The following is a 25895-nucleotide window of genomic DNA, read 5'->3' as shown; positions in this document are numbered from 1 at the left end:
ACTTTTCTTTTCTATTGGTATCTCTTCTTCTTCATTCTCGAGGCTAAGAGATACAAATTCGTCAGTCCAATCGTCATTGGCTACATATGCCCATTCAGGACCGGAATACCTTCTGTTCGGTATCCTTTTCCTTTTCAATTTTGCTTCTCTTTTTGATTCTGCCTCGCTGGTACTTTCTTCTTTTGTCAAGTCCTTTTCTTCACTCGGGGATGGTACCACGACAGACACTTCTTTTCTTTTCTCTTTCACTTTTGGCCTTTCTCCGTCGTTCAAACTTTCTTTAGCCCTTTCTTTTATTGGTGATATACTTAGCCTCCTCTTTGCACCGTGTCCATTTGATGGACCTGCGATCTTTTCTGTGGAAGCTTGAACTGTTTCGTTCTGTTCTGCTTTGTCCCCTCCTTCTGGGGAGTCAATCACGTTCTCCTTTTCTTTTTCTGTATCGTCTGCTTCTGGGAAAGCCCTCCTCTGATCAGGCTCTCCTGCCTTTTCACCTTTTTCGAGCCCTTCGTCACCGTTACTTTCGTCAGGCTCTTTATCACTTTCAGCTGCTTCAGGTTCCTTGTCACCCTCAGCTGCTTCAGGCTCTTTGCTACCCTCAGCTGCTTCGTCGCTGTCTGAACTTTCTCCTTGGTCTTCCCCAAGCGAGTTGGTCTCTTAACCTCAGAAAATATCTCTCTCTCTCCCGTTTCTGCCTGTTCGCTTTCCGTTCGGTTTTGCTCTGTCTCAGCACTCAGCACTGTTTTGTCAGGCACTGGTAATTTCAGCGCTTCAACTTCCTCATCTGTGGGACACAACACCTTCTTTGTGTGACTGGCGTGAATCCAGTTGGGAACCCCCGCTCACTTCACAGCGGTAGTTGTCGTCAGGATCACTTGGAAAGGGCCTTTCCAACGGGGTTCCAGACACGACTTTCTCACGTGCTTCTTTACCACGACCCAGTCACCTGCTTTCAGTGCGTGTCCTGGACCTTGGATCGGTGGCAAGGTGGTCGCTTCCACCTGGTGAGAGAAAGAGCGAACCACGTCAGCCAGACCCTTGCAGTAGTCTAACACCATATCATCTGTAATATTCAAAAGCGCGTTTGCGGGAACTGCAGGAAGTCTCATAGCCCTGCCCATGAGAATTTCGTGCGGAGACAATCCAGTCTTTCTATCAGGGGTGTTTCTCATTGACATTAGCACCAAGGGCAATGCGTCAGGCCATTTCAAATTTGTCGATGCACATATTTTCGCCATTCTTGATTTCAGTGTACCATTCATCTGCTCCACCAGTCCTGATGCTTCAGGGCGATAGCTACAATGCAGTTTTTGCTCAATGTTCAGCGCTTCGCAAAGTAACTTTATCACCTCGTTATTGAAGTGACTTCCCCTATCTGATTCTAAAGAGATCGGGAATCCGAAACGTGGTATTAACTCCCTCAACAATAGCTTTGCAACTGTAAGGCTGTCATTTCTACGTGTGGGGTATGCCTCAATCCAGTGACTAAAAATGCACACAATCACCAACACATACTTCAGACCTCCATGCACGGGCATTTCGATGAAGTCCATCTGCATTCGGCTAAATGGTCCACTGGCCCTGCCAATGTGGCTCGCGTTCACAACTGTGCCCTTTCCTGGGTTCATCTGCTGGCAAATGACACATCAATGGCAAACTGCTTCTGCAGCTTGACGAAATCTGGGGTTAAACCAATCAGTTTTGAACAATCTTATCATGGCATCTCTCCCTAGGTGAGCTTGCCCATGATAGAACCGCACAAGCTGTGATAAGAGACTATTTGGCAAAACAAATTTTCCCTCATTTGAAACCCATAACTCATCTGGTCTTTTTATACATTGTGATTTAATCCAGGAATCTCTTTCATCCTCCCTGACATTATTCTGTAATGCTTTTAGTTCATCTATTGTATCTACAACCTTCAAGGCAAATGCTTCAGCTGGTTCGAGTTCTGGTTCACTTATCGAATTCCATTCATCTCTGAGTAATATACAGTTCAAGGCACAAAATCTTGCGACTTGATCCGCATATGCATTTCCCAGAGAAACATAGTCCTGTCCTTTTGTATGAGCACTACACTTTACCACTGCAACTTCGGCTGGCATTTGAATGGCGTGTAACAATTCCCTTATTCTCTCTCCATTTTTCACTGGGGATCCTGAAGAGGTCAGGAAACCTCTCTGTGACCATAGTTGTCCAAAGTCATGCACAATCCCAAACCCGTACTGACTATCAGTGTAAATGGTGACTTTCATCAATGCAGACAGTTGACATGCTCTTGTAAGGGCTACAAGTTCTGCTACTTGTGCAGAATAGACTCCTTGAAGCCATCCCGCTTCCAAGACACCTGTCACAGTGCATACAGCATATCCTGCTTTCAAAATTCCCATCCCATCTCTTAGACATGAACCATCAACAAAAACAATTTGGTCATTTTCATCAAGCTTAGTATCCTTAATATCAGGTCGAGGTTTTGTGCAAAATTCAGTCACCTGAAGGCAGTCATGCTCGACGTCTTCAGCGTTCTCAATTTCAGCATTTTCTCCAGGAAGCAAGGTTGCTGGATTCAACGTAGTGCACCTTTTCAGCTGCACATTCGGTGAGCCCAGAATTATCGTTTCATACCTTGTGAGTCTTGCTCCAGTCATGTGCTGCGTTCGGGAGCGGGTCAAAAGTATCTCAACTGAGTGAGGGACCATGACTGTTACTGGGTGTCCCATCACTATTCCTTCACTCTGAGTGAGGCTGATACCAACTGCTGCTACGGCGCGCAAACACCCTGGAAGTGCTGCTGCGACCGGATCCAAAGTAGCTGAAAAATACGCTACTGGTCTGTTTATGCCACCATGGGCTTGGGTCAAGACAGACAAAGAACATGCATCACGTTCATGACAAAACAATGTGAAAGGCTTTGTGTAATCAGGCATACCTAAAGCTGGAGCCCTGCACATGCATTCTTTCAATTCAATAAAAGCATCCATCTCATCTCCTTTCAGCTCAATTTGATCCAAGGCATCCTTCTGGGTCAACTTCAGTAAAGGCTTTGCTAGAGTCGAGAAGTTGGGAATCCACTGGCGACAATAACCCACCATTCCCAAAAACTTCCTCACCTCCCTCCTTGTCTTTGGTGGACTCATCTGAAGTACACTCGTTATTCTTTCCTTCATTATTCTCTGTGACCCTTTCTCTATCTGGTGACCCAAGTATTTCACTTTCTTCTGACAGAACTGTAATTTGGAAGGAGACACCTTATGTCCATTCCTTCCCAAATGGTTCAACAGAGCAATGGTATCGGCTGTGCAGCCACTTTCTGTCTTTGATGCAATCAATAAGTCATCAATGTACTGTACTAGAGTTGACTCGAATGGCAATTCTAATGCTTCCAAGTCTTTCTTTAGAATCTGATTGAAGATTGACGGTGACTCAGAAAACCCTTGAGGAATTCGACACCAACTGTACACTCTGTCTAAGAATTTGAAACAAAAGAGAAATTGGCTGTCCTCATGAAGAGGCACCGAGAAGAATGCTTGTGACAAGTCGATGACTGAGAACCACTCGGCATCGCAAGGGATCTGGAACATTATCACAGCTGGATTCGGTACTACTGGGCAGCATTTGACTATGATGTCATTTATTTTCCTCAAGTCCTGCACGAGTCGGACCTTTCCACTTGGCTTTATTAGTCCCATTATTGGTGAATTACATGGACTGCTTAACACTTCTTTCAGTACTCCCTGTTTTACAAATTCGTCAATGAGTTGGGCAACTTTCATGAGGGTGTCTTGTGGCATGTGGTATTGTGGGGTCTGGGGAAAGATTGCATTGGGCTTTACAGTCACTTTCACTGGTTCCACTCCTTTCATCAATCCCACCTCTTTCCCTGTCATATCCCACACTTCCCTTCCGACTGTTTCCCGTAATTCAGCTGGGATATCTTCTTCAGTCATCATTGGGAACAGACAAATCAGAGGGTAATCTTCATCGACAGTTTCCATCTCATCCCCCTCTACACTGTCCTCTTCTTCCCCATCACTGCTCGTCTGAATTTTGATTCCCTCGTTCGAACACATAATCGAACAACCCAATTTACACAATAGGTCTCTCCCTAACAGTGCTATCGGGCTTGAGTCACATACCACAAATTTGTGTAACCCTTGATAGTTACCAATGCTGACTGGTACCGGATCTGTAATCGGGTTTGTCAGGTGCCTGTTTGCTACTCCCACCACTTGAACTGTGCTCCCTGAGAGTGGCAAATTTGGTACTTCACTGCTCTTAACAGTTGAACGTGTGGCTCCCGTGTCAACCAAGAATGAGACACGATGACCCATTACTCTTCCCTCCACGTACGGACCCTTTTGATCAACTTCCAAGGATGCTGCAAGCACACAATCTCCTTCTTCTTCTGAACTTTCACTCTCCCATACATTGTTTATTCCACTCTCACTGTGTAATGGGAACTGTTGTACGGTGCCATTTGTACTCATTACCTGACCCGAGACGTGTGGAGGAACCATCACTTGCTGCTGACTCATTGGTGCCAAAGGTATTTGCATTTGCTGATTAGGTACCATGGGTAACTGCTGTTGCATTGGCTGCATTTGCGTCATCTGCATACGAGGCATCTGCATCTGCTGCGGCTGCATAGGTTGTAATCCCTGCAACTGATTTACGGCCTGAAAATTTGGGTTTGGACCTCTCATTTTCGGTCCCCTCATTGTCTGAAATGCATTGACATCATTGTTTTGCTGACCAACACCTGCACCTGCACCTTCCTGCACCACCATCGGGCACTCGCGTTTCCAATGACCGACGATCCCGCACACGTGACACGGCATCACCTTCTTCATTGCCTGCACACCAGTCACAACAGTGTACAAATCCGGACCATTATTCACAAAACCTCCTCTGCCCCTGCCTCTTGCCTGTGGCTGAAACGCCATGTTTCCCTGTAACTGCGACTGCGGTTGTGGTACCTGTTGTTGGAACCCTTGCAACCCTTGCAGACCTTGCAAACCTGTCTGAGCTGCCTTAAGCTGCATCATCATCACCTTCTCTTTCAGCTTTTTCTGTTTCACCTCAATTTCGTCGCTACAGTATTTCGCATAATTCAATACTTCGTCAATCGGTTTCGACTGCCAGCAAATCAAATGCGACTTTATCATCTGACTTATCTCTGGTCTCAACCCTTCCACAAATCGGAACACAAAATGAAGCATGTCCTTCGCCTCTATTGTTTCCGTGCCACTGTAGTTCTTGAACGCCTTCAACAACCTCTCATAGTAACTATGAATCGATTCTTTAGCCTCTTGGGCAGTTCGATCAATCTTCTGCCAATCCACATTTTTCGCGGGTACCTTCGTCTTCAAATGCTCAATCACCTTATAGTACAAGCTCATCACCATAGGCGATGGTGCACCCGTCTCCCTGTCTCTCTCTGGTTCACTTGTCGGCCAACCTACCGCTCTTTTGCAATCCTCCCACAAGTCTGCTGGAACCACAATCTCAAAGAGAGTGTTCAGGTCTTCCCAGAGACATTTTGCAAGCTTTACAAACCTATCAGTCTGTTGATACCATTCAATCGGCTTCTCTCTCAGTTTGGGAAAATCGTCCGTAAAGGACTGAATATCGCTTCTGTGCCATGGTACATGTACTAATTTTCCCCCTGCTGTTTCCCTCATTGGTAACATGGTTACTGCCTCGCTACTCTGTGGTCTTTTCTCATTGTGCTCTGTAGCACTGTCCCTCCTCTTTTCCTTTCTCTTTACCCACCTGCTTTCCCACTTGTCTAAGCACCTCCACACTTGTGCACTCTGTAGCAGTTCTCTAAGGTGCGCCTTCATGCCTGCTGACCTCATATGTTCTAAATCTGTGGCCCCAAAATCCAACCTGTAGCTTCTGCTCAGGTGTTTTGTCTTGTCTATGTCAACCCCGTTTTTGTCGGCTATTTCCTGCAAGCTTTTATGTACCTTGTTCACTTCCTTCGTAATCTTTGGACATAGATACCTCAGTTCTTCTTCCGAGTAGGACTCTAACCTATTCACACCCATAGTCCCTTCCACCAATTCTTGTGCTTCCATGTTCAACCTCATCCTATTCATATAATCTTCTCCCTTCCCACTGGCTGAGCTTTGTGTAGAATTCAGACTGTTGAACCACTGTGTCAGCTGTTGCGCATTCAACCCCATCAGCGTAGCATTCACATCGACTGCCATTGATGGTTGCGGCAACTTTTCAGTGTTCGATGTTAGAGGTATTATCAGTGGGGGGCTTGACCTCACCAGCGTTGACTGAGCACATATGGGACTAAACTCCATCAAGGACCCAGATCCATTTGGCTGAGCCGCTATCGGAGTTATCCCTGGAGTGTTTTCTATGCACCTTCTTTCTGTCCCATTCTGCAGCATTGATCCTTGACTGCTCATACCTAAGTTAGGCTGACTATACAAAGGTACTGGTGGACCTACAGTAATGGGTAGTGATATCGCATCTGGGTTTTGTCCATTTCCCATGTTCTGAGGCATGTTCATTCCCACACCATGGGTCATCATTGCCGGCATGCCTACCTGGCTCCCCGTCATCTGAGCATGTGCGTTTCCCCCCTGCATCTGCTTTTGAGGCATCAAAAGCTGGGTTGATTCAGCTTGTGCCAATGTCTGGTTGTGACCATTCTGTACTCCCCTTACGGTTTGTTCTAGAATCATTCCTGCACCGTTGTCACTGCTGTAGTACCCTGGCATCTGCGGCTGATAATTTTCTGCTGGTTTCAACATGGGCACATCTGGATATATTCTCCTAACCTGCGGTATCTGCGGGGTCAACAGTAAACTCGGGTCCTTGGATCCCGAGGATGCTCCTGAACTCTGGGTTTCACTGTTCTGTACCGGTGCCGGAGGGGCAGAACTGGTACTTGGACCTTGTCCATTCTCCGCATAAGGTGGTGGACGGTCGTTCAGCAATTGCATTATTAACTCCTCATCCTCTAACTCCTCTTCTCTTCTCAACTTTTCCTCTTCCTCTCTATCCTTGGAACACTTCCTGTCTGTCTTACAGGTAGCTTTCTTACCTGTCTCCTCTTCTTCCTTAGTAATTGCGGGAAACAATTTTATCCCCTGCAATACATCTAACCTCCACACCTTCTGTGCATTATCCCACCTAGCGTCCGCTAGTGTCTTTTCTACCTTTCTCATTCTGGTCTCGAACTTCTTTTGCTGCTGCTGTCTAGCCATTAGTTCCCAGATTGCTAGAGCCTCAAACTGGGCTGGCCTTGGAGGCACCTTCATGTCGTACATCGTGAATCTAAAATTCTCTAGAATCCTTATATTGAATGTCCCATGTATCGGGAACGCTACGCTCCCATGTTTCTCTGTCAGTTTGTGCCATTGCTTTAGTCATTGCTTTGCTTTAGAGCTACCCCCTTCTCTTCCATTACAATATAAGCTGGTGTACCTTCGGGCGGCGTTTCCTCTCCTACGCTCGCTTTAATGTAAGACTCCCCCTTCATCGCACTCCTAGATGCTTTAAAGAATGTAATTTTCTCGTCCTTTTATTTCACAAAGTTTGTAATCAATGGGTGACTTTAATTCCCGGAATACTCTTCGCTTGCCTTTCCCCTTCCAATCGAGCCCCACGGACTGCGTCCAATCCATGCGCGACCCTTCTCTGCAACCAACCTATCCCAGCGCGGCTCCTAGTGACGTCACACTCACACACACTGCGGCTGACAAAGCCTCGCGGCTAGTCCTCCTTCACTCAGCTCCTCTCGTAACAACCTTTGCATGTATCGCGAGCTAACAAAAAATAAAACAGATCTGTCGGTTTACTACAGGAAGGGTAACACAATCGCTTCAGGACCTTAGGGATTTTTCACTAGCCTCGGCAGTTATTCCATCTTTCTCGGTCCCCACGTTCGCAAGCAAATCTGACCCGCAGACCTACTCTCAACTTGTCAATGATCTATTCTAGTGCACTTAGAATTTTGTCAAAGCCCGAAGTCGAAGTTTCTTTCACTCCCTAACACACGTACCGACTCGTTGACCACGCCCGATCAACCTACTAAACCGCCCAGACCACAACATAAAACAACATACTCCGGAGTCTCTTGACCTCGCAGGGCCCGTCTCAACAACAACAACCACGTGGACCTTTTTATGCACGAAGCGCCACGCGCACATGAAGTTCGACGACTTCCCTACTCTCACCCTCGGAGTCGCACCTCCGCTATCTCTATGAAGTTCGACGACTTCACTACTCCTACACTCGGAGTCGCACCTCCGCTATCCTCTAAAAAAGAAGAAAAAAAAAATCCTCGCAACCTTCTCACACAATCTGCGGCAATAAGCTGTGCAAGCGCAAAACCCTAACTTCACCCATACCATCACTAGTACCGCCAACGCCGATTCCACACCTCCATTCTCTCCATTCGCAAGCTCCGAGATCCCGGGAAAGTCGCGGTGGACCTAGCCCATCATCATTCTGTCAATCTGTTTTACCCCAAAAAAAATCTAATTCAACTTCTCGAGTGGGGTCTCAAAATACGTACTCGTTAATTCAACACCATGTACTCTAAGAGTACAGGGTCCCAAAAGACGAAACCGTCCTCTGCTACCATCTACTGATAGAGCGGTCCGTATTATCAATTCACCTGTATTCGGACGCTCTTTAGGCCGATGAATCTTTTGACTAAGTGGGACTCTCCGTACTCTTAATCGATCAATTGCATCAAATCAATAATCAATAACGAACATAGGCAATACCTTGATCGACATAACACTTAACAATTAATCCAGAATACATTTCGGCGAACCCTGACCTTTCAGCCAGGAATAACCACACCAGTTTATTCAAAGTTAGTGAATTTTATTTCCCTATATTAACAAAGCTAGCACAATATAGATGTGTCTCAACACCAAATGATAAACATATATGAACATTAATAGCTGTCCATAACGGCGAAACAAGTGCAATCTATGTAGCATTTGAATCACAAGGCATTCGATAATAGCAATGCAAATCACTAATACGATAATCTGTAACGAACTAATTGCATACATTTAGTCAGCATAACAAGATCTCAAATTGCATCGTGCGACATAAGGAATCCTCGTCTAACCTCAAATTAGCATCGGCATGTGGGACTTCATGCAAAAACAATTTAACAACATTAATTTAGAAAACTCCTAACTAGGGCTCTTATCAAAATCAGCAGTTGGTTACCTAAAAGAAACACAATGCAATTGTACAATTTCCTTTCATATTTACCAATTACGATCAGCATTCAAGGAAGTCTTCGTCTCACAGGTACCGTTCTTCGGTCAGCATGGGTACCGTTTCGATCGGCATAGGACGGGCAAAGGGGCAAGGGGTGGACGGGGCAATTGCCTCACGGCGGCAAGGTAAAACTACTACTTCATGCAAGGGATCAAAGTTAAAGTCTCTAGGGCAAGAATCATTAAAGTCTCTTTCTCTCGCTTAGAGAAAGCATCAAAGTCTCTTTCAAAATGGCGTCGCAGCAAAGTGGGCCATAATAGCTGCAATGTCCTGCAAAATGGCGGGTATCGAGCTGGTAATGGCTGTAATGTCCGTAATGGCTACCTTCTTCTCGTGCACCTGGTTTAAATAGACAACAGTCCAAATCCAGTAGGGTCTTCCATTGGAGGGTTCATAGGTTAGCTTCAAATTGTCCAATCAAAAGCGACAGTTCTCAAGCTTTTACTTAAGCATACATTATCCTTGGAGATGGGTACGCAAGTTGCAACATTTTATACCAATTAACTCACTTTCAGAGCTTCCATTGTCCGCACCTGCAAATCGACCTTGGAGTAAAGAGAAAATATGCCAGGCTGGCACGAAACCTTAAGATAAGCATGTGAACGATCTCAGTGGAAAAGTACAGCTTCAAGCAGAAATACACGTTTAATAGCACATTGGAAAAATACGAGCATCTAAATCGTGAGACCAGGCAACTAGGCCGAAGCCTGCACTAAAGTAATGCTAAGCTAAAACATTTCAAACAAGCAAATCATAGCACACGTTTACGATTATGTCGGATTAGTGCAATTCTAATACACCACGTTATATAAAGCACACTTATAAATGTTGGCAAACTACTCTGAGGGCACATTTTGTCCCCGTACAATCTTTATTAGTTCGGTTAAAGTCACACACGATTATTTCACACTACGTTTATGCGCTAATAAATGTAAAACCTTCATTTTCTGCTTCATCAATCCCGAGAGGGTGTCTGAATGATCAGTGCAAATGCTTATTTATGGCTCAGTTGTCCAGAGCAACATTTATCTCCAAGCCTCGGAAATAAGCTCCCCTCACATGGCACTTGCCCAAATGTGATACTCTCGAGGAAGGTTCTCAAAACCTTTCAGAGTAACTGGGATAAGTGGGCAGTTGTTTCTTTGTTGTTAAATTTAATATTGTCAGGAGTGTAATTAAAATATTAGTCATGGTTCTCAAAACATTTCGAGGTTTTTGCTTGCTTGAAGATAGTTTTAAAATGCAGTGTTGTCCAAAAGTCTCCTCTTTTGTGGATGAGAGAATAAAATAATTCTGCCCCTGCCCCAACCACATTAGGAGGGGCCTCTAGCACAATTTTTCAAATGTCACGTACACAATCGGGAGACAGCTGAAGGTACAAAATGAGTTGATATTGAAAGTTGAAATAGATATCTATATTTGTGTTTATTACTCCTAGTACCAGCTGCTGCCTGGCCTCCAGTGACTGGTGGTACTCAAAGTAATTGAGAGACCACTTATCAATTTTTTTACAGACTGATTTTCAAGTGAATCCACAACTGTTAGGTCTTTCTTGTCCCCTTTAACTGTAGTCTTGGTTCAGATACAGACTTGAAACCCAAGAGCACTCTGGGAGAAACGGAAGACAGTGCCACGAGGAAAGACGAACGAATGTTGTCTGGAAGTGAGAATCTCTTTAGGTCAGTCTTAACTTAGTGAAACAGCTGGTTGGCATTTAAAAATTCAGACATTCCCATGTCTCTCATCTCTTCATTCATCCATTTTTCACATTCATTCATGGATTTATTCATCCAACCCCTGTCACATCCATTTCATGCTGTCCGTAAATCCACCGACTAAACTACAGTCCACGTGACAGCCATTCTTTCCAAAACCTCTTCATCAGTGCAGAACAACCCCTGCTACTATATCTTTCTTATCCTGACTAACAATCATGTTCCATTTCAAACTGACTGAAGGGGTCATTTAGGAGGTCTATTCAGAAATGTAAATTGGGTCAAAAACATATGTTTATAACCAAATGTACCATTATTACTGCTGCCAGGATTTCACTAAAATATTATTTGCAGGCGGAAATCCTTTAATGGACGCACAGGTCTTCACCACAAATGCCTTTAGTGGGTAGAAAGTGGGTGTGACAAGGTTTGGTTGGCTTTCGAAGTTTAGGAATGCCCTCAAATGAATATTTGGGCATTTCCTAAACTGCTACCCATCTCCTTTCAACCCTGGAAAGGGTTGTAAATTTACTGGATTAAATGACCAGCATAACCCCCTTTCAGGGTGGGAAGGGGACTGCATCATCCCTAGTCTGCAAGAGGTGGAGGGGAAAAAAGAATAAAGTGTGTATTTGCACAGAAGCCCTATTCCACCTGGGTTGCACATCTCCGCTGTGGAAAACTCCACACAATGAGAATAGCATCCTTCTGTAAAAGCCACATGACCTTCCCTCGAGTACACCAGTAAGCCTGTGCAGTTACAAGTGTATTCTGGAAATGTTAATGAATTCCACAAGTCGCGACCTGGTGTTTAGGCAAAGGCAGAGATCTTTGACTATAATTCTCTGACTTTCTTTGTAAATATACTCTTTAAAGGTTGGCGTAGTGGGCACAGTCCCATCAAAATGGCAGTGCACCGTTCCCACTAAACCTATGGTTCTCTTAACCATATAGAGATAGGGGGACCACTGGATTTACTTCACAAAGGCTTAGTCAGCCTTAGTCAGCACCACAGACTGGAATTCCTAACAAGGCAGCCACTAGGCAGCCAGGTCTTAGTCACATCACCACTAGAATTCTCTTTCTGGCACTGACATGCAAGGCAAGGTAGTCCTGTGATTAGATATTGATCAGGGACCACACAGACTATCAGCCCCTACCACTCCCCATGCAGGGGAATTGTTTTTTCATCAACAACTCCTGCTTGGGTATATTTGTTACTGAAAAGCAAAAACAAATTGCAAAGCAGGTGTAACCAATTTGGCATCCACACTTCAAAGCTCACAGTGTTTAAGGCAATCCATACCATGACTTTACGGATCCTTCCACTTGCATCAGAGATCTCAAAATAGGATGGACGGTTATCTGACAGTAGAGTGGAGGCATTAGTCTCTTCTGATCTGGTGTGCAGCTCACCAGCGAAAGCTTCTGTTATTTGTTCCTTCTCATTCACTGTCAGGTCCACTGACGACTGAAAACCACTAAACAATTATTAATCGCATGCAGGACTATCATGTAATCGCTAACACAAAAGGAGGGACTGGGAGTGTTTGCTGGTCCAGTGTACAATCTCCCTTTAATAGTAACCATATATAGGTACACTGTTCCAAAAATAGAAAAAAGAAAAAATGGTAAACAGGGAAGACCTATAGTGTTCAGGAGCAAGAGCCCTCAAGCATCGCTTCAGATGACAGGTATCATCATCGGGAATCGCTCCTCACTAGGCCGGCGCTGCAATACCTAGTGGGCACCCCGGAGTGGTGGCTCTCAGCCGGATTCTGAGATGGTGACTAAAAAATTCAATAGTTCAAAACAAGGGTGCTATAAGTCACCGTCAAAGACAAAAAAGAGACAAGAAAGAGATTTAAAATTGGTTATTCATCCATAGATTTCATCATTTAATTGGTCAAATGTAACAAGGATGAAGACCAAGGTTAAAAACAATTGAAAGTAAGGTTGAGGATTATGCTCATACGGCTTTCAAAAAATGAATCAATATATTAGAGAGACCTAAAATTATAAGGCACCTCTATGTTCTGGTCGACATGTTTCGCGTCTATTGGTCTATACAGATCCACTGACGCTTCATCAGGACCTACATAACTAAGAAAAAAGACCTCTTTGAAAATACATTGAAACCGGTCACTTACTTAAGTTGACTGGTAGTACAGGTACCCTGAAAAACAAAGAAAACAAAGAAAACGCCAACACAAATAAATCAAATTTCACTATTATAATGTATCACAAAGGTTCTGATAAACATGGCGCAACCAAACTTTGGTCAATAACGAATGGGAACATCACATAAGGAAGATGCTTACCACCCCCTACTCGAGAACAGGTTCCATGGGAAAGGCGTCTCTAGGACTCATGATGACACTAATTATAAATAAAGGTGAAAACATAAAGAAAGGAGTAATTCCATAGTACAAACTAGAAGAAAACTGGATAACGAATAACTCTCCAGTAGTTAAGAAGTGTCTTGATAAAACTATTGAATGTCTTGGGTTAATAAAATGGCTATATAGTGCCGCAAACAACATTATAGGTGATACAAGAGAAGTTTGCACCCAAACATGTAAACAAAACGTAGCAAATGCCATCACATTTCGAGGTGAAACACACTGTGTGCTATTCAGTGTGCCCCGAGCAAGAATTACGAGCTCTCGTGCATATTCTCATAAAAAAGTGACCACAAACGAAGTGATCGGCAAGAAATAGTTAATAAACTAATAGCTTCAATGTTAATAAATATTAAATATTAGCGGTCTCGCCGTGCCGCCGAAATGGTGAAGACGAGCATAGAAAGGAAAAAGTACCGAAAGGTGAACGGTCCCGACGTTAGTGTTCCAGCGTCAGGGACCGGTACTTACATTTTTAGTCGCTGGTCCTAAATTCGGACCTACCCTTGGAGACCGCCGCCCGACAACAACCGGGTCGGGTGCTCTCCAAGTTCTTAAATAGACGCCGCTGAATCCATGCGTCTCTGAACAGCGCGTCTATGGAGCGAAATAGAAAAAGGACTGAAAGCATCCGCGAGGCAGAAATCGAGGGAGGACTGCAAGTGCTAAGCACTTGTAGTTCAGATCCTCACAAGTGCAATTACATCAAGTGGGCTGGGAGCCCACAGAGTCTTAATATAAGATCAGGTCAAGGAAGAAAATGGGTTGAGAGTGTCTCAAGCTCATACGACCCAACGTGTGTCATTTAAAATCATCAAAATGATTATTTAATGTATGAAAACGCCCTGGATGTTACTCTTTAAAGGAAACTAATTATCGGGCCACGGAGGGGTAAAACAATTAGTTATGATCCTCAAACTCAACGGGGGACCAGAATTATAGGTGTTTAAGCAGAGATTTATTATTTGCTGTTTCTTATTATATAAGAGAAACCAAAGGAAAGAGTAAAGAAGCCCTAAATATGCCATGTCAGATACTAGAGCTGTCACATGAGAGTGTAGAATAAAGAAATCACAGGCTAGGGACAAAAAATCAAGGTGAAAGGGAGGTCCAAGGGATATCATCATTGAGACCTCTTAAATGAGTCCCCAATTTGAACACCCACTTTTGTTCAATCCTGAACAGAGCTCTGGAATCATTGGGGTGGATATATGGTGCTTCAAATACCACCCACCACAAATCATCCGGGGAATGGTGAGCCTCCAAGGAATGAACACTCAGTTTGGTAGTAAGCTTTTTGCACCTGATATTGCTTCTGTGTTCATTGATACGGGTCTTGACAGATCTTGATGTCATGCCAATGTATCGTAGATCACAAGGGCACGTGATCATATATATGCAGTTTCTTGTATTGCAGTTGGTGTGTTTTTTGAGATACCAAGGCCCAATGGAGTCAAAGACTAGTTGTTTCAGATGTCGAGTGAGACCACAAACATTACAATTGCCACAAGGATGATGTCCCACAACAGGTGGGAGATCCCATAGAGTCTTTTGATTAGGAGGGTTATGTACAATACGTGGACGTGTGTGTACCACTAAATCTCTTATATTGGCAGTCCGTTTAAAAGCGAAGAGAGGCTTTTGTAAGTTGTAGCCTCCGCTAGTAAGGATGGGCCATCGTTTATTGATCAGCTTCTTGATAGAGTTTGACAGTGGAGTATAAGTAGAGACACACGTCAACCTAGTCTGGGGGCAATGTTCTCTAGGCGCTAATAGCGCCTCTCTGTTATTATTCCTGGCTCTTTTTCGTGCTCGGTTGACCATCTTAGATGGATAATTTCGATCACACAGTTTCCACTGAAGAGTTTCAGATTGTTGGTCAAATTCAGTGAGTGAACTACAATTCCGTCTTAGTCGTAGAAATTGACCAAAGGGTAAATTGTCCCGCAAAGCCTTCGAGTGATGGCTCTGGTAGAGTAACAGTGAGTTACGATCCGTGGGTTTGTGATACACACTGGTCTGCAGTTTCCCATTGTTAATTGAAATCACCAGGTCCAAGAACGGTAGTTGGTGATCAGACACAGTGGCTGTGAATTTCAAAAAGGGATCAAGGGTATTGATCCAGATTACAAAATCTTCTGCCTCCATCATGGGTCCTTGCCACAGTATCAGAATATCGTCTATATAGCGCCGCCAAAGCCTAATTGATTGGAAGAACGGATTAGTTGGTAAAGAAATGTATTTCTTCTCAAAATCATACATGTAAAGACATGCTAAACTAGGAGCAAATGTGCTCCCCATTGAGGTACCTTGAATTTGGTGGTAAAATTGGTCCTCAAAAAGAAAAAAGTTCTCAGTCAAGGCTAACCTGGCACACTGTAGAATGAAAGCTGCAGGGGAGGACAGAGTTGATGATACTTCATACAGGGCAGTCTCTATAACTTGTAAGGTGGCTTCTTGAGGAATATTGGTATAGAGAGCCTCTACATGAAGTGTGATAATCGCTTGTGTAATCGTGCATAACCCAAAACGTTGAGAATGCTGCCCAGTCTGGCAGCACAGGACAGGGAAACATTAAAACTTGGAACTGAAACAAAAGCAGTATTACTAAAAAACATTCAAAGCACGAAATGACCTAACCAGATGCATACATCATTAACAACAATTTAGCCACAGGCATTTACAGTAACAAACATTTTTTTAGTATATTCAACAAAACAGAGCAGTTAGACCAGGTGCCTCAAACAAAAAAAGCTCCTATCTCTCGTAATACAAAGTTCAGCTCATAAAACCCATCACTCAGAACGTGGTTGAAGGAGGGACACACACAGCCTTAGGTAGAGTCCAGTGGAAACATGTAAATGTGTTGGAACTAGATTTCTGCACACTTACAACATAAAGGAATTTGCTATTAGTGCAACAGGGAAAACATGACCACCACCAGCTGCAAATGGCCCTTGTTAAATTCTCTGTGAATTATTGGGCACGTCATGAAGGAAACATGATTAAAGCATTGCATTTCTTCATTTGTGAAAATACTTGATCATGGATAATTTTGGTAGCTCTAAATGCAAAAACATAATTACAGCTTCAAGCTGATTTACCACTTATGTCGAAGTGAGACCCAGAAAGGAACATGGTGGAAGACTTTGTCATACACATGTTTGTATTATGATAGCATTGTAGAAGACACTAGGAAAAGTGACAGCCCAAGTAGAAACTCTGTACCTACAGCTTTCCATAAGTCATATTTGCAAATCAAGATTAAATACAAAGGAACTTTGCAACAGTGCAAATTCAGAAGTCCATTATGTGAATCACTTGTGGGAACCTAGACTTTTCTAAATGCTCTCTGTAGTTCTGGTTATTTCCATTCAACAAGGCTTCTTGTCTAGAGCTATCTTAATCTGTTTGGAGAAGTCCACCCAGACACAGCACACACATTTGTCTAGTTTTGTACCATTTCAGAATATAATGTGTTTTTTTCTTTTGTGGTAGATTTGCGATAAAGCTTCTAGAGGATTTGGTGTTCTTTGTGGTGGACATTCCCAATAATGGGCAGAATGTTTTGGATGTCACGATGACAAAAGCTAATCGAGAGCGTCAGAAATTGATGCGGGAGCAAAACATCCTGAAACAGGTGAGAAACAGAGTGCAAAAAGGAGGTGTGGTTTTAATATGAGGCGAGAGTTGAAGATAATTAGGGGAAAGATGGAGGGAGGGGATTATGAAGGAGTGTAAATTGGACATCAAGTGGAGGATGGTAACTTAGGGCATTATTAACAGTTTGGCAGACAGTATACTCCATTGCAAACACAGCGCAGAGCCCTCAGTAAACTCCCAGTCCTCCCCTCTCATTTAGAGACAGGCATACCTTAAGATTTCTGTCCCTTTTGCCTCTGTTGATGGAAAGATTTCACCAATAGCGCGATGGAGTAGGGGCCATCTGGTAAAGGGCATTAAATCACCTGCCCTATCTAATATGGATGGTGTAATGTATTTTTTTCTGCCCATCACCGCCAGATAAAATCTGCTGGTGAAGGACAGAAATAAGCAAACAATGACCCCCACAACCTAGAAGAAAACTTCATGAGTATGAGGGGCTTTTATTTTTGGTTGTTTTCAGAAACAGACTCTCAGTTTGGGAAAAAACAAAAAGTTTAAAAGTTTAGTGAAGGGCCATCAAAACCTACGGCAGCCATTCCCAAACATTCTATAACTTGAACAGAACTGCTGTGATGGTGGTTCCTCTCCTCTCCAGAAACAGAGATTATCACTGGGCCAGTGGTCATCTCCAAATTTGACAGATGTACTAACCTTGGAATTGCAGAGATAGTGCAGAGAGTCTGTCCATCAAAGAATAAATCAGACCTTAAGTCCCTATGGTGATGCTAGGTGAGATTGTGAGGAAGCAGTGGTAGAGGCCTGTTTATGGGACTGAGAGACATTGAGGAATGTACCTGGGTGCGGATGCAGATCAAATAAAAGGGAGGAGCTGAAAGGTTAAAAGAGGAGATCAGAGAAGATTGAGTAATAGCACATGAGATAGGACTGTGAAGTGCTTTCCTATACAAATTTTGTAACTGTAGTCAGTAAATCTAAATTAGTGTCTTTTTGAAAGACATACTTTGGTGTTTTTCTATCTACCTGCAAGCACAATATTGACTGAGCACACTATAATTCAATCTATTATTTTTCGTGTAGCTCTTTTGATGTGTACCTATTGCATGTAGTACTTTTCCATTAGCCATGCCTGGCTTTATTAGTGTAAACCAAGAAATAGTGATTGAAAGGAGCATGATTCATCTGGAGGTCAATGTGAGAAACCCTTGGCCAGATATTGTATTTTTAACATCAATGTTACAATGCAAAATTCTTAACCACTGCCATCTTCATTGCCTGCTTCACAGATCTTTGGTATTCTGAAGGCACCATTCAAGGACAAGGGGAGCGAGGGACCCCTTGTGAGGCTGGAAGAACTTTCAGATCAAAAGAATGCCCCGTACCAGTATATGTTCCGCCTCTGCTACCGTGTGCTACGCCACTCTCAGGAAGATTACCGTAAAAACCAGGTAGGCATTGCAAGTCAGTGCACTTAACATGGTCTGAGGTCAAGCATCCTAGAAGCATCATAACATAGTGTTGTGTCTGGTCTCACATATAACTGCTTGGGGCAAAGGTATACCTTCTTCATCGTCTTAGCTTACAACTCATGAACAGAAAATAACTCCCTCAACGTCTACCAATCTTTGAGAGCTGTCATAAGAGGGGGTCAGCGCCCATTTGCCACAGGCCTGCTCTTACTCAGTGCCCGCTAAATGCATTAGTATAGTGAACCCAGGCTTTTGTGATGTATGTATGAAGAAGCAGGTAACATCAAATGCCACTAGGTGGGGCCATATGCTAGAGCTGCCTCTAAATGTGTCCCAGAACATTGTTTATGTTTTGACCGAGGTGCCATGAAGGCCCACTTACAAGCCTGGGTCTCTTATAGTCTAACAAGCAACCACAAGCTGCTTGCTTCATATCTTGCTCTTTGCCTTTTTTGCAGTATTATAGCCTAATGCCATATGCCTATTTCCACATTCTCTCAACTCAGGTGCTTGTCCAGCTTATCCCAGTCAGTAAAGAGCCAGGCCTCCTTCATTCACCACCATTACCATCTACCACTCACACATCGTTTGTCTCTGCTCTTAGTAAGGTAGCATATAGACCCTGTTTTCCTAACGGCCTCCAGTGTAGGAAAACTCTACCTGAATACTCTCATCCAACAGACCTGACAATCCCTCCTTTGGTCTCACCTTCAGGAACACATTGCCAAGCAGTTTGGTGTTATGCAGTCGCAGATTGGCTACGATATTCTGGCTGAGGACACCATCACTGCTCTCCTGCACAACAACCGCAAACTACTCGAGAAACACATCACCAAGACAGAGGTGGAGACATTTGTCAACCTAGTGCGCAAAAACAGAGAACCTCGGTAAGTCATCAGAGCTAAGACCATCTCTTTCGTCCCTAAAGCAGGCCTTTGCCACTGACAAGTAGTGGTTGTGGATTCATATTCTAATAAATATGTAAAAGATAGAAATAAAAGTAACCTAAAAACAATCAACTCTTTTATGTCAAGCATGGTTCGTTCCATTTTCTTTAGGGTAAAGTATTTTAAAGAAGTTGCAATTATTTTTACTACCAAAATATTAGTTCATCACTCAATGAAATATGTCTAGCGAACTCAGGTTTCTATTCTACCAAAGAAGACGCACAAACCGAACTTAACATTTCTGGCCTGATGTACAAGCTTTTGTTTTACAACTCGCAATTTGGGATCCATTTGCAGCTTGCAAAATGTGAGTCACAAAACAAAATGTACAACAGTGTTAACCACACTGTTTGTGATTCTCAATTGGGTCGCAATGGACCTGCCTTATGAGTATTCATGAGGCATATTGCAATTTGCCACCTATTTGGGAGGGGCTGCACTCACAGGGATGGTGACCTGCTGGGATCAGCAGACCATCATGTCTGTGACTGCTTTTCAATAAAGCTGTTTTTTTTTTCAAATGCAGCCCATTTTCCTTAAAGGAAGGTGGGATGCATTTCAAAAATAAAAAATGAAAAGTTATTTTTTCATTTTTTCAGGGCATGGAACCACTGCCTGTTCTGAAAAAACATTTTCGCTACCATTCACTAAGGGGAAGGTGTCCGTGGGGCCCTCTTCCCGTATGCAAATGGGTAAACACCAATTTGAAATTGGTGTTAATGGCTATTGTTTTGCAATCGCATTCACGGTCACAAGACAATCATACATCCTCCTGTGAGTCGCAATTAAGAAGGGAAACCTTCGGCACCCCCCATCCTAATTGCGAGTCGCAGTCCCTATTTAGCGATTTGGTAACAGGAGACCAACTTGCAAAATAGGGATGGTACATTGTACAGGGCCATTTTGCAGTCGCAAACAACGATTTTCCCCATTTGCAACTCTACATCTGGCCCTTCATTCTTAAAGAGAGGCGACACACACACACACAGTCTGACCTTCTTATTGTTACAGAGCAGAGACATGAATGGAACCTAAACACCTCATGGATGTAGAGCAGTGACACACCAGCAACATGATTAGCTCATTGTTACAGAGCAGAGAGACAAATGCAACCTGAACATCCCATTCTATATCCAGCAAGCATACGTCTGTAATTTTTATTTATTTTAGAGATTTTATATGGTGCTTTTAGACCTCTTGCATCTGCAGGTGGAAGGGGCATTACATACAAATATGTGAAGCAAGTCAGAGCTACATTTACTTATGGATGATAAGTATTACCATAGGGCATTTACAAAATATATATATTTGTAGTCAACAGTGACTAAAGATATGTAGAGAACCGCATTTAACAGTACAGAAGACTATATATCTGTAATGAGCAGCAGTTGTCTGAAAGAGGATGAGGTGGGTGTCTGTGTTAAAAGAACGTGATACAGTGTGAATACTAATGGTATAATTGACAGCATTTATACAGTAGAGGCCAGCAGTGCAACAGTAGCACAATAATCAGATATCTTTGTCAGCAGACATGAACAATGTGACAGCTTTAAAAGGTAGTGCTTTAGTTTGACTGTGAATATTTAAATGAGGGAGCACGTCTTATATGAGTCGGAAGAGCATTTCAGATCCTAGGTGCATTCCCGGAGACAGTTTGGTTGATAGTGGACAGGTTTTGAAACAAGGGGGCATATTTAAGAGCCCAAGCATCCCTTAGCACTGCCACAGCGTAATATTTTTATGCTAAGACAGTGCTTAAGTGGCTTTTCTGCTGTGCCATATTTACAAAGTGGCACAATGCATGCATTGCGCCACTTTGCAACCCCTTACACCATATTATGCCTGAGTCAGGCATTATGTATGCAAGGGAGGCATTTCAGCACAAAGAGATCCGCAAAAATGGCACAGTGAAATTTAAAAGATTTCACTGTGCCATTTTTTGCATAATTTTTAACGCCTGCTCAGACCAGGCGTTAACATGACCCACCCATAAAAACCTATGGGCCTCCTTGCACGTTGCTACAGTAGCGTCACATTTTTATACGCTAGTGTAGCAAATCACCACAATAGCATCTAAAAGTTTGACGGTATTGTACTAACAACCACCATGGTGCACCTTATAATAATACAGCGCAACCATGGTGTCGTTAGGTGCCGTTGGGGGTGCACAGAAAAAGTGGCGCATTAACATGACGCACCCATAGAAACCTATGGGCCTCCTTGCACTTTGCTACAGTAGCATCACATTTTTGTGCGCTAGTGTAGCAAAGCACCACAATACCATCCAAAAGTTTGACGCTATTGTAGTAACGACCGCCATGGTGCACCTTATTATAATACGGCGCAACCATGGTGTCGTTAGGTGCCGGTAGGGGGCACAGAAAAAGTGGGGCATTATAGGTAATGCACCACTTTTTAATAAATATGGGCCAAGATGTTTTGAGAAGTATTTAAAATTTGTTCTTTTTGGTTATTAACAGATCATTTTCATTTTTATATGAGGGCGGAGGTCATAGGAAGTATTGCTTTGCATGAAAAACAGGCTGGTTTATAAGTGTCCAAGACTTCTGTCTTTAGGATGTTGTAATGCTATCTGTATTTAACCACTGTCTCTGTTTTATGGTTAGCTTAGCTTCAAACACAGTCACATTGGTGGCGTGGTATTTTTCCGTGCACAGCTTGCTAACGTGTTTCGCTTTTTCTCACTAGGAAAGGAAACATAACATGGGGGAGGAATGTAAATAAGAATGTACCAGGCTGAGAATGTTTATGGTAGAGCAGGGTGCAGCTCGGTGTTGGAAATACACTGTGACCAGTCTCAATTTTGTTTTTTCAACAGTGACCTGGTAGGGCCAGCGCTTGAATTTCACAACTTACTCAAAGGGAGTGGGCTTTCTAAAACCTTCCTCTTAAGTTTGTTCAAAGTATATAAGGTGGGGAAGCTTGACAACTGGGAGAAGAAAGAACTCATCTCTGGGAATGGAGGCATTGCCCAGAGAATAATCCCATTAGGGTGGTTCTCTTTTGTCTTTCGGTTGACATCGTTCCACAACCTGATGTTGGCAGACAAGGGATGATGTCAGAGTCAAACCCCATGGTGATGCATTTTTGATTCTTATTTCTAGCTTTGCGGTGTGCCTGGCCTATATATATATGTATATATATATATCATATTCATTGTTGATGTACTGCATTTCTTTGATCATTATTATTGTGATTATTTTAAGGGCTGTACATGTGTTGCTTAGGTTATAATCTTAATGTAACTTGGAAAGTGCCTTAATAAATTCACTACTCAGACTAAGAGTTTTGCATTCTTTGCATTCCTTTCACTTTATTCCCTCTCGGTCTGAAGTAAAGTAGAACAGATGTTTAGAACAGGAGAAATTCTGTTGAATATTCTTGTGTGGGTGAGCAGCATATGTGCAGAGTGAAAGATTGATTTGAGAGGGTTTAGGCACGACCTGGGTAGCCAGTTAGCAGAAAGTTTCCACATTCTATCCAAGATATCACCAGTTCCTGTACACCCTATTTGAGGTCACGACTGGAGATTAATTGCCTATTGTTATTGAAGAGCTTCAGCAGAAATCTAGCATGTTTTGTGATTTCTTTGATATGGTTTTCACTGTTAAGAGCATTATTCAGTGTGGGGATTATGGACTTGACTGATTTCACAGTCTTGGGGAAGAAGTTTTGGGTTGTAGCTTAGTAATCCAGTTAGAAGGGAGGATTTTAGAGCTATTAGGTAATAATTGTCAAAATTCCATATTTTGATGATTAAGGGCCTGAGTTAGATCTGGTGGGTAACAGTCCCGCCATCGGTTGTCCGACTGAAAACCCACCCACCGCCTTGGCGGTTCACCTGCCAGATTTAGATGTTGGTGGCCCCAAGGCGATAGCCCGTCTGAGTCCCGCCGACTCCGCCAAGGATTCCCATCTGCGTCAACGGTTCCATAGGGAATTGTGTCTGACAGTGGGTCTTCAGCCACCTTTATAGCTGTGCAGATTTGGGTGTGCCTTGGTAGCCAGCTCTGGTGTTCCTTCCTCCACATTTGAGCTGGTGGATAGGGGAGAATTGGGGAAAACAGGCGAATCCTTACCTTTTCCCCAATTCCACTTCCTTTTTTGACTGGAAACGACTGGATAAGACCTTCCGGCACTGGTGCCATTGGAGAAAACATGGCCCCCCTATTGCCGGACTCCATGGTAGGGAACCTGCATTGCCTGTGTACGTTGTGTGGGCAGTGTATATGAGCTCCTGACCACTGCAGTCAAATACATGTCACAGTAATTTGTTTAAATGACTATGGCATGCATATGTTGAGGACACAATTGTGTCAGACATGGATGGGGAACCCTGGTACACCACACATATCATGCACATAAGCAACTGTCATTTTGGTGTCAGTATTCATTGCCAAATGAATGCTGGCACCACAATGATGGTACAATTGTGTTTGTCAACTATGTCCATGTGTGCACATTTCAAGTAGGCCTGTACCATGCCATGTTGTGCTTCCACTTGTGTATGTGAGTCAGTACGTGTATGTGTGCCGATGCAATGGGCAGGTTGATGTGGAGGAAGGTGCAGTGGGTGATGTGGGTGTGTCAGTATGTGTGCCACTTCCATATGACTTTGATGTTGTTGTGTATGTTGTGCTGTGTCTTGTATTGCTGCATGCAGCATTCAGATGAGTGTTGTTGTGTGGTGGTCATTGTTGTGTGTAGTTGTGCATGTTTGTGCATGTGTTTGTGTCGATGACTGTCTAGTTGTGTTGGTTGTTGTGGTTGTATCATGAGTGGGTGCAGTGTCAATAGTGTGTGTATGTTGTGTCATGGATGTACATCAATGTGTGTTGTTGGCGTGTACATCTTGTGTTGTGGTGGAATGGAAATGGATACAAGTGTGTATGTGGTGTGGTGTGTTGTGTAGTGTGTTGTGGAACACATCTGGCTGAGACACAGTTTGTGTGTGACTTACCTCTATTCCATAGCCACTGCCATTGTCCGATGTCCATTGGGTCCAGCGATGACCTCCCTCCATCAGCAATCTACTGGCAGCACACCACCTGTATAACTGTAACATCTAAATATGGTTAGCAGGAACCTGTCGGCCTGATGGCTAGGAAGAGCACTCCGTCATGGAGGTTGGTGGCTCAGTCGCAATACATCTAAATATTGCGGGCATAACTCTGTCAACTTGACAGTGTTCTCGGGTCCACTGCCCCAGTGGATTGGTGGTGAGACAGCCAAGTTATCAATCAGGCCCTAAATGTCATCACAAAACCTCAGCATCTCATTGCTACAGAACAGGCAAAATAAAAGAACTTGAACACTTAGGCCCTAATTAAGGGTCTGGCGGTCCTAGGACTGCCTGACTGGCGGTTGGACAGCCACATTATGATCATGGTGAAAACGCCACAGTCCAACCACCAGCACCGCCACTTTTTCGCCGGCTGACAGATCCCGTGTCTACCAGCTTTTTCATGGCAGTTCCACCGCCATGCAAAGGCTGGCAGTGACGGGGTGCTGGGGGCCCCTGCACTGTCCTTGCACTTGGCATGGTCAATGCAGGCGCCCCCATGGGCAGCTCTGTCGCATTTTTCACTGTCTGAATTGCAGGCAGTGAAAAGCGTGATGGTTGCTATCACACCCGATGCACTGCAACATTTCTGGCGGCTCAATTACGAGCCAGCATCAATGTTGTGGGTAGTTTCCTGTTGGGCCAGCGGGTGGAAATGCTGTTTCGGCCCGCTAGCCCAGCAGGAAACTCATAATAGGGCCAGCAGGCGGAAAACTGAACTGGCGGTCTTCCGACCCAACGAGTTTGGCTGGCAGCCTCTGCGGCCCGTCAAACTCATAATGAGGCCCTTAGTTCCTATCATTCATATACAGCAAAGACATATGTAACCTGAGCAACTCATTGCTACATTGCCGAGCCAGGTCTATCTGAATATCTAATTTTCACAGAACAAAGACACACACAATGGACCTGAGCGTTTCAGCTCTACAAAAAAGGGAAGATGGGCTCATTCTTACAAATCAACACTAGCCCCAAAAGGTTGAGTGGAATATATCAAAAGATGTTTCTTTCTGTGCCATCCTGCTACTTTCATTGGCTTTCCTTGAATTTATTTTTGCAGGAGATGCACATGATTTTGCATTGTGACAGCACAGTCTCAGAGTGTTAAATATGTAGTTTATCAGCTTTTGGCATTTTTAAATGGTTACAGCATGTGTTGTGGGAACGGAATAACATGTGATCAGTCTCCAACAATCACAAATTCCATAATAAGCAAGGAAAAGGCCATGACCTCTTCATTTGATCGCGTGGTGTAATGCAGCTGGATTGTCCTTGAGCAAATATACATAGCAGAATTGAAAAAATAAATCTATTGTTTTTTCATTTGTCTAGAAAATGCCTTCCTGAATCATGTATGGGCAAATTGCCAGCAGATGCCACTTTCC

General features: G+C 43.6%; 1 protein-coding gene across 1 annotated transcript in view; it reads left to right on the top strand.

Moving 5' to 3' along the window:
* ITPR3 (inositol 1,4,5-trisphosphate receptor type 3) overlaps nt 1-25895 on the top strand; it is a 467836-nt gene that overhangs the window by 269950 nt on the left and 171991 nt on the right. The window contains exons 14-16 of the mRNA XM_069238858.1: nt 16886-17027; nt 18298-18459; nt 19195-19367. Coding sequence (XP_069094959.1) covers nt 16886-17027; nt 18298-18459; nt 19195-19367 — 477 coding nt within the window. The remainder of the gene's footprint in view (nt 1-16885; nt 17028-18297; nt 18460-19194; nt 19368-25895) is intronic.

This window comes from Pleurodeles waltl, chromosome 6 (assembly GCF_031143425.1).
Source record: "Pleurodeles waltl isolate 20211129_DDA chromosome 6, aPleWal1.hap1.20221129, whole genome shotgun sequence".
In the NCBI taxonomy this organism is placed as follows: domain Eukaryota; kingdom Metazoa; phylum Chordata; class Amphibia; order Caudata; family Salamandridae; genus Pleurodeles; species Pleurodeles waltl.
This window is presented reverse-complemented; position numbering and strand designations above follow the sequence as displayed.